The 14,013-nt window shown below is 36.7% G+C and overlaps 1 protein-coding gene across 1 annotated transcript; it reads left to right on the top strand.

The window, feature by feature from the left end:
- Positions 1-6,154: 6,154 nt before the first annotated feature.
- hoxc12.L (homeobox C12 L homeolog) lies at positions 6,155-8,978 on the top strand. Its single transcript, XM_018247555.2, has 2 exons — positions 6,155-8,040; positions 8,690-8,978. Exons 1-2 carry the CDS (start codon positions 7,467-7,469, stop codon positions 8,926-8,928), a joined length of 813 nt encoding a protein of 270 aa, XP_018103044.1. The 5' UTR covers positions 6,155-7,466; the 3' UTR covers positions 8,929-8,978.
- The last annotated feature ends 5,035 nt before the right edge of the window (positions 8,979-14,013 follow it).

Below are 14,013 nucleotides of genomic sequence, written 5' to 3'. Positions count from 1 at the left end.
TAATGTGACTATTTCTTAAAGTTAGAAAATATGGACTGATTTACTAACAAATCATGGGAATAGTTTATTATGCTGTGTTTCCTTATATACAGTTACATACTATTACAAGCAATGGAAATTCAAAAGGAAGTACTAGCAATAGATTGTGTCAAAGCAAAGCATTGTGGGTACCCAAAAATAAAACCGGTAAAGTTTGTACCATGAAAAGGGCTGATAATGATTCCTTGCAATTGCAAAGATGGACTCATATAATTATTTATGCTGTAAGATAGTGCAATGATAGCGTGCCTGGCTTTTAATAAAAACAACTTACCCTGTTTAGTGCTTGGTCTGATCTGGCACTACTTTATAGTTGGTCAAAAACACTTTAGCTACAAGGGGTTCTTCCACTCAAGAACTGTCTTGTTTACATAAAGAAGGAAAATATAATGCAAAATAACTTCCCTGTGTACTTTCATTAGAAATTTGCTGTGGTTATTGGAAAAAGCAAGATGTGTCTGAATGTTACATTCTCTGCCTTCAAGCTCTGACAATATTGCAAGTCAACTGATTAAAGCTGATTAAAAGACCTAAAGGATACCTGGCTCCTGTTACATTGTTACTTTGTTTTAATAGTCAGCTCCAGAGAACAGATAGGGATAAACAAATACAAACCTCATTTTTACACCCCCTGATTTTAAGTTTTACATGTTTTTTGTGGTCCCACCAATATGTAACTCATAATACAGTTCCCTGATTTTACATTCTCCTGGGTTTTACACCATATTTTTCTGGTCCCTTGAAAAAATGGAAAATGGCAGTTCTAGCAAACTGCTTTCAATTGCAAATAAATTTACAAATATATTTGTTTTTCACTATGCTAAACAAGAATAAAAAGTTATTCCTTGTATTATAACTCCTAGTTTGCTGAACTCATTTGTGCTAATATTATAGGTGGACAAATTACCTTCCAAAAGTGATATTATAGCTCTATTCACTAAATTAAAAACCTGGTTTTAGGTGATTTTAACACCAAAACTAACTACCAGCTCAGACCTGAGAATATACTGAAAAAAAATAAGTTTTTAAACACATACACACACACTCAGAGCTGTATGTGCCTGTATGCAGTGCTGACTGATTACTGGCTGGTTTAAAATACAACTATTTTTGTTTACCTTTTTTGTCCATAATGCATTGCAGGTATCTCTGATTTTAAAATCCAACTGTAATAACTAATAAAGATAACTCTTTGTTTTAACATTGGCGAAACGTTTGAATTCCACTTTAAAAATGAGGAAAGTTGGGCATTTAATGAATAGGGAATCTGAGCCCATAATTGAAGTAAATAGTGATATCACTTTTATAGAGGTAATTTCCTTCTCAAGCAATAACACCAAAAACGTTTTGTGAAATGGCAGTTATATAACTCACAATTCTAAGTGCCAGACAGGCTGCAATTGTCACCACTCTTTAGTGATCCTGGGCTCATGAGGTTGTTAGGGTTATTGCTTCCAAAAGCAATGCTGTTCTGAATACTAAGCTTTAAACTTTGTTTTTCAGCGACATTGAGAAAATCAGAGGGAACCTTATCACTGGGAAAAAATGGCTTCTTTTAATAAATATAAAGAGATCACTGCATACATAAATATGCATACAAAAACACCAAAAAATATATATTATTCTGCTAAAAAAATACTTTAATGTCGTCTTCTTTCTAAAATGTAGAGTTTATATTATAGTTTTTGTTTTGGTGACCACTGTGTATTGCTTTTACCCATAATACACTATCAGTACCTGTAATTTACAAGTTGATGCTACAAATTCTAAAATGAAGTGAACTATTACTGAAAATAGCAGGAAGTTGAACTCTTGCAATGAGTGAATATGGCTTAGAAATAGATTCGTTTCTTTTTCTTTATAAGCAATACAATACTTGCAGAAAAAAAAGCTAGTCATATACTGTAGGAATTTAGCAAGCTACAACCAACCAGTTACACAAATCAGACGTTTTTCTGCAGTGGTCCTATTTTATTAATATTTTGAGTGATTTCAATAACCAAGAGCCTTTAGTGCAAAACCCAGTGAAACCTCAGAATTATGCGTGTGCTTAATTTATTACAGCAGAATCTCATCCACCCAACAACATATTTATAAGATTCAATAAAACCAGTGCAGCATGTAACATCTCTCCCATTTGAATTGTTTGTGTATTAATTCAATTAATCTTTGATGCCTTTTACAAATGTAGGCCCAATGGCCCGATTGTTAGTATTTAACTGAACACAAAGCAGAAAGCTTCATTGACTCCCAGTCTGTCACAGATCTTCGCAGAAGAGAACATTTTATAGGTGTATATGTGTATGTACATTTTATATATGTCGTGTAGAATTATTAACTTACATGAAAGTGGGATATCCATTTAACATGGAAAAGGAAAAAGGAAACAAAGGAAAAACTAGAAAAAAAACAACAATAGGGAATGCACTGTTTCTTTTGGTGTGAGTCTAAGAAAAATAAGAAATGAGCTAACATCATTTTAGACTTCTGACAATAAGGATCCTGAATTTATTCGTTGCATTTTATAGGAAGCTTTATGTAGTGCCTCAGATTTATAAATTAGAGGGAGAATAGTGGGATAGCAGTGCCCTGTAATCTGGAGACTGAGCACTGTACCATTACGCAAAGCAGGACCTACCACTAACCACTCAGTTATTCAATAATTAATATTTTCAGGGCATATTTTTCAAACGAAAAAAAAAGAACCTCCAATACAATTTCACTAGGCTGATACCGTGAAGTCTCTTTTTGGTATGATAAATATACCCTAAAATAGTTGCCTTGTGTAGCATATTAAGAATATGGTATATATATATACAATATTTCGTTATTTAGGATCAAACGTGGAATATGTTTCCTATAAACTAACTAGGGGTTGTATGAATGAGAATGATTTACGACTATGAGAAAGTACTAGTCTTATAATGAGAGAGAACATAGATAACTGCTATAGGTCTGGTCTGCTTTACCCTTGACCGTGGCTATGCCCAGTCATGATGACCTTGACATTATAAGCATAGTACAAATCAATCAAATAAGCACCGGTTTGATCTCTCCAACAGCCACAACTAGACTTCTGCTCTTACTCTTTACCAACAAACGGGAAGAAGGTGTCATTTAAAGTCTAGACAGCTAATGGCCATCCATAAAGACTGGAAAGGAAGTCACTAGGCGTTTGTCCTTTCTTTCTTTTGTGTGAAGCGATTTTAATGCCTCCTTAACTACTGTCTGTTTCTTCCTTCCAGGCTATTTTCCCTCTAAAATAAGTCGATGTGCAACATAATCGTGTTAAAGTGAAAAAGGAGTGAAGGGATGTTGTAGCCAGGGTTGCACTCACGAATTAATCCTTCGGGGAGGTAAGTGTTTTTGCGCCTTAGCTGTTGTCTTGATTGTGATTTCAGAGATACATGTATTAGACACCACTATGGCAACAGCTTTTTTTTCCTGTTACTCTAGACAGTTTGTAAAGTATGGGTGTTGTTGTCGAATCCTGCATTTCACTGGCTCAAGTCTGAAAACGAACCAAATAAGAACGAATGGAGTGGTATGCGTCAGCAGCAGCTGCATTTTATTTTGTATTTTCTTCTTCAGTACACATTTTACATCAGATCACAGTACAATGTGTCCTTAGGGTGATTGAAGGGTCTGTCTGTTAAATGAATATATAAATGAAATATGTGCTGGCTTAGGGAATCCTGTTCATGTGATAATTTAACGGGCAGACGATATCCTCTGCTGGCAGTCTAGAGGAAAATGCGCACTAGCCTGAATTGCTTGTTATCTGATGAGAGGGACATTATGGAGCTGCTGTCCTTTGCATTAACTCCTTGTGCAGCTTTCTCTCTCTTTGGATTTGTCGCTGCTACAAATTGCACTTTTTAAACGTATATATTTTCTGTGTTTTGCTTCTAAGAGAAGGATGGGTAACTTTCTGGCTTTGCGTTTGGCTTTACATTGGATACATTCCAAAGTGAAAACACACCGTCCACATTTTTGTTACATTTTTGTTCTTATGATGTGGAACTTGGCAGATTCTTGATTGTGAAATTGCTGGATAGCTTTCTAAGGAAAAATGCAGCCATCTATGGGAACACAGCAGTGTGTTTTTATTGGTTTTAGAGGGCGGCAGAATTAACCAGATCTCCCAGTCTGAAATTGTGCCTGCTCAGGAAAAGAGGCAGTAAAGACTGAACACAGCCTTGTGCTTTTGTGTGCGCTAGAGACATGTTTTACACTGATATTAGAAAAGAGGACTAAGCAGGGTACCAGATACTTTTAAAAATCAGGAACACTTCTAATAAATGCAAGTTGCCGGGCTGTGCTGATTGCCAATAGATTGCAGCTAATCTAAATCGAATCAGTGCAGCCCTTTACAGTTATTATTTAGATTTTTCTAATATGTCCACGATGTTTTACATCATCTGGCGATCTTAAACGGTTGAAGTAGGGTGCGGTGATTGCAGAGTTACTTTTAGTCCACACGGGGAGATCGGCAGGCGTTTGCGGTCGCGGCGACAAAGCGCCGCGCCAGTCGCCGCGACCGGCGCAGGCGACAGTTTTGTATGGGCGCCTATGTAAAAACGCCTGTGCTAACCACACCAGGCGATGCGCTTTTCAAAAGTCGCCTGAAAAAGCCTGGCGAGGCATTTTCAGGCGACTGTTGAAAAGCGCATCGCCTCGTGTGGTTAGCACAGGCGTTTTTACATAGGCGCCCATACAAAACTGTCGCCTGCGCCGGTCGCGGCGACTGGCGCTGCGCTTTGTCGCCGCGACCGCAAACGCCTGCCGATCTCCCCGTGTGGAATAGCCCTAAACATTGCTTGTTAAAAAACAAACAGAGGAAAAGAAAATCAAGATGCCTCTGTAGCCATAAATGAACTCCTGCAATAAACATTGGCATGACATGTGCATGAGAAGTTTGCTTCTTATATTTGTTTGCTTCTTATATTATACCCTGTGCTTTGGCAAAATAATTCAGTGATATCCCCTGTGGCACAGAGAACGGTATAAAACTGCAGATGTGTGAGATATCTAACTAAATGGCACACACAACCTAATAAAACTGTTGCTGCTGCTGATGTTTCTGCTGTCAAAGCATTTACCATTTTTCTGCTCTTCACTTTGATTTGGACAAATCTTGTTTAATGCAAAAAAAAAAAAAAAGAGTCATAGGCAGGCATGATCAATAAAGGTTTATAGCTGAAAGCTATTTTCAACCAGGCTTTCCAAATCCTACCCCCTCCCCCTCCCCTGTCTCAAGGGCTGATGTTGAATTTCAGGCTCATACAAAGAGCTCTCTTTAACATCCTAGACAATGACCTTGAACTAAGGCTTTACAATTTCATATCTTTGTTGTTTCTTTATAAGTGTCTGAATCTTTGTGACTGGCCAGTTTTGGGGCAAACAGGACAATTGTACTGACCAGTGTCAATAAGTGCGCATTTTTCAGCTCTGACAGGAGTTGGATCTTTGAGGAGAAATAGGATGTGGCTGAGAAGGAATTTAAATGATTAAAAGCTTATTTGAGGGAAACAACATCATCCTTTGATACTACAAATATAGGGAAAAAACAGCCATCAAACATGTTCAAAAATCACTCCAAAAGTCAGTAATAAAAAAAAATTCACACATTAGACCAGTCCAGTTAGCAGTTTCATATTTAGGGTAATACATATTGCTTTAATCCCTAGAAATAGAAAGTGGAAGATTAGAAAGAGAGATTAGAAAAGTTAAACACAGCAATGCATGAACAAAGATAATTAAGGTTGTTAAATCCCCTTTGATTTTACATTACACCCATTAGCCCAGTGATTATTTATCAGTGATATCTGAATATAAAATAAACGAATCAAAAAACAGAAACACAACATTTGCCCTCTGCGACGAAAACACAGGATATGAAAATAATATACCTACTTACTATGATGTTTATGGTAACCACTGTTAACCTCATTAACCTGATTATACGAATATATATATATATATATATATATATATATATATATATATATATATATATATTGGGACAAATAATCATATTTTCACATAGTACTTGAGACTGAACCGGCACAATCTCGCCTGTATTATTAGTAATAATATTAATAATAATCATACCTGTAATTATTGTGCAACAGTACAGCCATTTCCCTTTTTTATTCTGGGCACTGTGTTTTTTTTTTAGCACAGTTAGAAACCATGTAATAATCAGTTTATATATTTATTATCTGCCAGGAAGTCTACTGCATGTATTTATCTGCTTTTAACTAAAATTATATTTTTAGATGTTAGAAGGTTATTTATAAGAAGGCGAGGAATGTGAGTTCTTTATGTGTATGACCTATTTCGGAAGATTGTGACGTTAGCAATAAGAGATGCCATATTTGGCTCGAAAATATTACATTTTACTAGTGTTTTTTTTAAGGACTCTACGAAATACAATTAAAAATAAAGGAATTCGGGATTGGGATAATGTTGAATTCGAAGAATCAGTGGAGGAGCTTATAGTATCTATAAAAGCTCTGGCAAATCCAAAATAATGACATAAACCGCCTTAATAAATAGCAGTTGGAGCACCCATTGGCTGGGTTGGTACATGGAGCTCAAGTAGCCAAAAAACACAGGCGCTCTCACATAGTAACATAATAGTAACATAGTAAGTTAGGTTGAAAAAAGACACACTTCCATCAAGTTCAACCTTTTGACTTTTTTTTTAACCTGCCTAACTGCCAGTTGATCCAGAGGATCCAGAGGATCAAGTGGCAATAAATACGAATCGAATATATTCTATAAGAACAGATTCGCCTTTATTAATTCACTGAAGGGTAAATGCAATTCCATTAGGTGCTGCGCCCTGGGCTGGCCTAACTGGTCTGCAATCCACTGTTTGATTTAGATGGTCTAAATTGTGCAAGTGGGTGAGCTCACATACTAATATACACACGGACATTTCGTTTAAAACGAGAGTCAGATATGAAAACAGATGTTTATAAATATATATGTTTGTCTACGTGCACGCGCTCTGCTTCGACGTGCACGTGCCTCACTATACCAAATCTCATATGTGGGGCAGGGAGAGGTACAAGGTTGTGTTTGGAAGTGTAGGTGTGAGGGCAGTTGTCTTGTCCCATGATCAGTAGCCGTTAATGCCATTAATTGCCTCTAATGCCTAATAACAAAGTTTTGCTTTTGAGCACCAAGCTGGGATCAGCGCCCTTTGTTACTGGTGTTACTGGAAACTGTGACAGTGGCCGAGGGGGGTGGACTTCGTGTTTTGGTTTGTTCTCATTTGGCAAGAAAGGGCGTGATGTAAAGGCTGCGTCTATCGCTGCTCACGTGATCCTCCCCCGCCAATGGCAGTCGCCTCTAGGTTTGACTATGTTTAATGTCAGATGGCAATAAACTAGAAGCTCCTGGTCAGGCCCGCGGAAATGGGAGAACATAATCTTCTTAATCCCGGGTTTGTGGGACCTCTGGTGAATATCCACACCGGGGACACCTTCTACTTCCCCAATTTCAGGACCCCTGGCGGACAGTTACCTGGTTTACCCTCTCTTTCTTATCCAAGAAGGGAAAATGTCTGCTCTCTGCCCTGGGCATCTACAGAGCCCTGCAACGGATACCCCCAGCCTTATCTCAGCAGCCCGGTCTCCATTAACCCTTCTTTCAGCCGGGCTTGCGATCTTAGCAGAGTGGAAGAGACCAAATGCTATTACCGGGAGGGGTGCAACAACCCTGACATCCCCAGCCTGAAAAGAGAGGAAAGGCTTAGGGAGAATGTCCTGATGCCTCTGGACAGCGGGATCCATAACGGCATGAGCAGCACTTTCCATAAATACGACTACACGGCTGTGGACTCTGTTCCCCTCAACCCACCCTCCTGTCAGTCTTTGGAATCGGATTCCAACTCGTCCTTGCTCAATGAAGCCAACAAAAGCGCAGCGTCTGAAGCAGTCGCAATGGCTTCTCCGACTAATCAAGGCAACAACAGTCTCCCTGCCAGTGGTAAGAAGCCGCTTGGTTCTTTTGCTGCAGAACAGACAAGGGCCATCGATTCATCGCTTTACAGTCACTTGACTGAGTAGATTTTTTTTATAGTGGGATTTTGTCTGGGATTAAGGGATTTGTCGGACACACACCGCTAGGGGTAGCACTAAAAAGACTTTCATGTTTTACTGGGCGAAACCAGTTCTAAAATAGGGAGATAAAAAGGGGAGGGGGCAATAAACATGTAAATATCCCATAAATTGGAAAGATTTCTACCATCTAACTGGCAAGGCATGAATGTTACACACAAACATTCAATCAACTCTCCTTTGTTCTTAGTTTTTTTTATATATAGTTAAAACCAAAACATTTACATTACAATAACAAGGGAAAGTGCATGCAAAGCAATTTATAAGCATTCTAATAGAATATCCATGTTAAAAAACGAATTTCTAGTCTCCTTTGTTCTTTGCATGAGTAATAACCTAGTGCTATAACATCAGTCACCCTTACATACCTATATAATATGTATTAAATTGCTTTTCTATTGCCTGCATTTAATTGTTGCATTTAATCGTTGCATCCCTGCATCAAATATTCATTTAACGCATCAGGGTGTAAATATTGGCTTTTGCGCTCATTATTTTTGTAAATGTTTCTGCCTTAGGGGCTCCTTGGTACCCAATTCACACAAGGTCCCGAAAGAAAAGAAAACCCTATTCCAAGATACAACTGGCTGAGCTGGAAGGGGAATTTATGGTAAATGAATTTATCACCCGGCAACGGAGGAGAGAACTGTCTGACCGGCTGAGCCTCAGTGACCAACAGGTGAAGATTTGGTTCCAGAACCGTCGAATGAAGAAGAAAAGACTTCTAATGAGAGAACAAGCACTGTCATTCTTTTAAACCCAGCGTGGGGGTGAGGGAATAATTATAATAAACCACCAATATCTTCATGAGAACTGTGTACTGCCTGTTAAAGTCATATCACGGTTTCTATCTGTGTCACCAGCTCCTACACGACCCTGACTCATTTCAATACTGGAGGCAAATTAAAGTGATTCAGAACCTAGAGAAAGAGAAAGAGAGAGAGGGGCACATTTACGATGGACATTTTGTGATGTTTGGGTACAGAATTGCAAAAACATTCCTTTCCAAACAGCTGTGCCTCTCTGCAAGTCCTAGGGGTTGTTTGTTCATAGACTTTGCATGCTCTTACGCCATCTCTGGCTTTGTACTTATTTCAGATCCAGTCCTGTTGCCAACTATACGGGTCAGTGTTGTCCTCAAAAATAAGCTGCCAGTGCATTTCACCCTAAATGAACCCTCTGCTTGGTTGTGAGTGGGTGGGCAATTGTTCATTCAGTCACATGCAATATTTTTCTTTCCACAATAGGCTTTTACTCTTAAAATACTCAAGATGGAATATCTTGTCTCATTTGTCTGTCTACGTTGGCAAGAACTTGGCAGAAACCTAGACAATACCCGACACGCAGTTTAACAGTTGTTCAGTAAGGAAGCTTGTTAGTAGTGATAGTGTAACGTTTTCAATAAGCCTCTTGGAGACAAATTCCTTAATTATTTTTAGCATCAAGGATAGTCATTCACTTGCCTACTTGCCCCTGGCGCTGTAAATGTGAATCTGAACTCTGGATATGAAGCATGTGACTTTTTTTTATTGTATCTATCTAAATGGTATTCAAAGAAATAATGCTGTGTTGCTATATATATATATATATATATATATATATATATATATATATATATATATATAGATAGATATATATATATATATAATGTAGAGAAAGTGGCACTCACGGGGCTTATGAAAATAGAAAAAAATATTACAAAATAACATTAGTGTTTTGGTTTTTTTTGGAATAAATTGTTCTATTTTTGTAAACCCAGTGAGTGCCACTTTCTCTATTTTTGATTTATGAAATTGCAACAGAGTTAGCACCCGGGCAAGAATTCATCGATTAACGAGAGTGCTGGTGATTACAACAGGGTATATATCTATGTATATGTCTATATCTATATAGATATATAGATGACTTCCTGAGGACGGCTTGAGTTAGGAGCCGAAACGGTGTGCAGTTTCTTTAATTTATATATATATATATATATATATATATATATATATATATATATATATATATATATATATATATATATATATATATAGCAAAATTCGGACAGGTAATCATCGGCAGCCAATGGGCTAATTTAGTCTACGCCTATTTCAAAAAGTTTTCTCTTCTGGTCTATATATGTACAAAAACAAATATGTATTTATTTTATCTTATACATGCAGTAATCCTTTAAAGTAAATACGAATTTTCTACAGCCCCATACCGAAAAAAACGCGTTAACTGCGCTCATAGTAAAAAAGAGATTTCATTAACCATTAATATTTTATTTTAATCTATTTAGAGAGAGGCTTGCCAATCAGTTCATTAAATTGACACAAGCATAAAAAAAAAAAGGCTACGAATTCCCTTGAAAGTTAGGTTGGACCCGTAAAAATATCTTTATACAATCATTGCCATTCAACTACTATAAAATGATTGATGGAAAAACAGGGATTATTTTTAAAACGAGGTTCTGGTGATTTTCATTGACACAGTTAAGACACCACTTAATTCCTCTTTAAAAGTGATATGCAACCTCTTGGCTCTGCTGTGCCTGCAGTGGAGAATTAGACCTTATGGGCTGCTTTCCTGTGTGTGAGCAGAAAATAACCATTAGCTAAGTAATAACTGTCAGGTGTATGTGTCATAAAATGTTTATTGAATTCCCTGGGCTAAAAAGAATGCAAATTGCGTGAGGGATGTTATGGAGGAGCCATCTATATGCCCCTTTGTGTAGGCACGTTTTTGTGTTTATAACACACACAAATGTTTAGGTATGTGTATATATATATATATATATATATAATATATATGTGTGTGTATATATATATATATATATATATATATATATATATATATATATATATATATATATATATATATATATATATATATATTCCTAATGCATATATATATATAGTCACACAAATATATGTGATATAATCAGAAATCAGAAGGATCAAAGGGATCAAGGGGGGAGATAGCACAATGGAGACATGTTTTCCTCTACCAGCATTGCCTCGTTCGTTTTATTTCAAAGGGATTAATTTTATTGCAAAGCAGCAATTTCTGGGATGTTTAAATTACCTCCACGTGCTTCTCTTTACGTTCACGGTCATGGCAAAGGGAGCACTGCCTAAAGAACTTCTTATTTACGACCTGTAAAGGATGGAGTCGATCCTAAGAAAAATCTCCTTGAGTCGTGGCTGCTTTTCATCAAGTGTTTTTAGTTAGGCCACACGGATCGTATCCTGCTCTTGATTTTGCCCGCACTCTTGTTACATTTCATTGCAGCTGTATAGTACATGATCAGACGGTTCGGATATTATGAGCACAATTCAGTATTCCTATCCTATATACGTAGCGTAGGGACAGTTAAACGCAGGATGTGCAAAATATAAAGGCTGCTGCGCAAAGATATTTGTGGAGTAGCTCAGCCCTATGGGGGGTCTCAATTGTCTGGAAGTAAGGTCACTTCTGCAGACAAAATTGCACATACGAAGATTTCATTAGCTATTGTTGCAGTGCAACACCAGACCACACTTAGCTGTACTGAGCACTTTTTTTTTCTATAGATAACCTTAATTCTCTAAAGCAATTGAAACCTTTCTCATCTTCTACATCCTGTTTTGTTCATTATTACAGCTGTATTTAGATTAAAAGGCAAAATCAGGACCCACACATCTCATACCATGGGACATAACTATATGCAATATATTATACACTGCTTTGAATTCTAAAGAGATACACATGGACTGGACACATTGGTGCTCACTGGCTTGTAGTCTTGTTATTAAATGCATCTATTTGAAGCCAATAGTAATGTTGGTGACACGTTTCTTACCTCAGTTATCTGGTAGAGACATGAATCATATGGCACGATCATCCCTGAATCATATAAAAATTACTAAACACGTTGTATTAAAAGCTATGTACTTAATGTGATTTGAGACAATAAATGAATTTGTCAAATTCGTGAAGTATTTATTTCCTAATATATATATATATATATATATATATATATATATATATATATATATATATATATATATATATATATTTTTTTTTTTTTTTTTTTTTTTTCCCCCCTTTAAATATCGATAAAGCCAGTTAGGAACGTTAGATAAATGTGATTTGAGACAATAAATGGATTTGTCAAATTTGTAAAAAATATATATATAAATAATATATATATATATACAATTATTTATATAATTATTTATCTATTTATTTATTATCTAAAGCCAGTCAGGCACTTTAGACAAATGTGCCACACTTTTTCCTTAATTGGGGAGGTAATTGAGGATGGTAGCGATAAGGAAGCCAGGCCTATCTCTACTGCAGTTGCATTTGGGGAAACTATTGCGCAGAGCAGTTCCACTCGGCGCTAAGATAGAATTGCTTATAGTTATATTCATGTAAGTCTGTTATGGCTGAATTAAATGATAGGGTTTTTTCTTATCAATGAAATAAAGTATTGATGTAACAATAATGCGAAATGCCATGGTAACATTCACATTTCAAGTCAAGATAAGATATTGAAACAGTGGTCTGGCAAGTGAACGGATCCCTTTTTGATGCTCTGTTACGGGAAACCTTTGCTTGAAATGAAATTGCTTCTTCTACAGGAATATTTACGGCCGGCACATTGAGTATGGATCAGTTGATGGGTGGGAAACCGCCGCTTATAAATATGCAACAAACATGAATCATTTTCCATTAGTGCAATTTAGTGGACATCACAGCAAATAAACCAGTTTTGGAATATAATTAATCCGAGACTGGATTACTCCTTAACCGAAGATCTTTTAATCATTAGCAACAAGCTTCCAGATTTGTTACATATAAAAAAAGTGGGATTATGGGTATCACAAAAACTGGATTTTAATGTCATTTAAAATGTTTTCTTATTCCTGATACAGTATTGGTCTAAGTATGAGATTAAACCAGGACCAGACAAAGATATGATATAGTCCCATGCACAATTCCACTAAGATATATGTTAATCATTGCTTTTATAGAAAGCTTGTCTATCTGCCAATAGTATAATGGATACAAGAAACAAACGTACACAAATTTGAGTTAGTACTTGTCACATCACAGCGTCAGTTTGTTTTGCCATTTGTCACTGACATGGATTTGATAATATAAAAATCTAATCTTATAATAAAAACACCTCTTGTCTGGTTATTTTCTTAAAAAAAAAAACCCTTCCAAATACCTGGATACATTTCCTAGACCCTCTGGTGCCTGTGCCGAGAAATCTATTTAGCTTTTAGGGGTATCAGCCGCAACAAAGAGATTCAGACAGATTGCTTATTGTATTCCATTAACATAAATACTGTAGGTGAAAATTGAAGACAGATCGGTTCAGTGAAATGCTCCTCTTGTTATTTGCAGACTAACGGGAACCCATTTCTTCTTACAAAGAAAATGCATTGAATTGATCTGGGTAATTGGTTGTGCAGGATGAGACTTTTTATGGCACAGACAGTAGAAGCCATAGACAGCAGCAATATAGTCTCCCATTCATTGCTCACCAATTGCTCTTTTTACTTCCACTGGGCCTTAGGCATCATTAATCAGAACCCGTGGTTTAAAGATTCGAAGGGAATATAGTAACTATTAGTGCCATTATTACCAAATCACCAACTACTTGAGTGGACTGTGAGTTAGGTCAATGTAAAACTGACACTATCCTTTAGTGCACTGCTGTGGGTAGTATGTATCATCAACGTTTCAGGCTTGGATTATGTTTTAAACAATGATGCCATTGTGCAACTTTAAACCTGACTGGGGTTCAACAAATCCAATCCAATGGTGGGACACATTTATCCCTTTGTGTCCAGTTATACATCTC

The sequence above is a fragment of the Xenopus laevis genome, chromosome 2L (genome assembly GCF_017654675.1).
Source record: "Xenopus laevis strain J_2021 chromosome 2L, Xenopus_laevis_v10.1, whole genome shotgun sequence".
NCBI classification, from domain to species: Eukaryota; Metazoa; Chordata; class Amphibia; order Anura; family Pipidae; genus Xenopus; species Xenopus laevis.
This window is presented reverse-complemented; position numbering and strand designations above follow the sequence as displayed.

What these genes read in the sequence shown, in the direction of transcription:
- hoxc12.L (XM_018247555.2), top strand. Translation starts at nt 7,467, where the DNA reads ATGGGAGAACATAATCTTCTTAATCCCGGGTTTGTGGGACCTCTGGTG. An exon ending in CAACAGTCTCCCTGCCAGTG is followed by an intron (nt 8,041 to 8,689) that starts GTAAGAAGCCGC and finishes TTTCTGCCTTAG; the next exon opens with GGGCTCCTTGGTACCCAATT.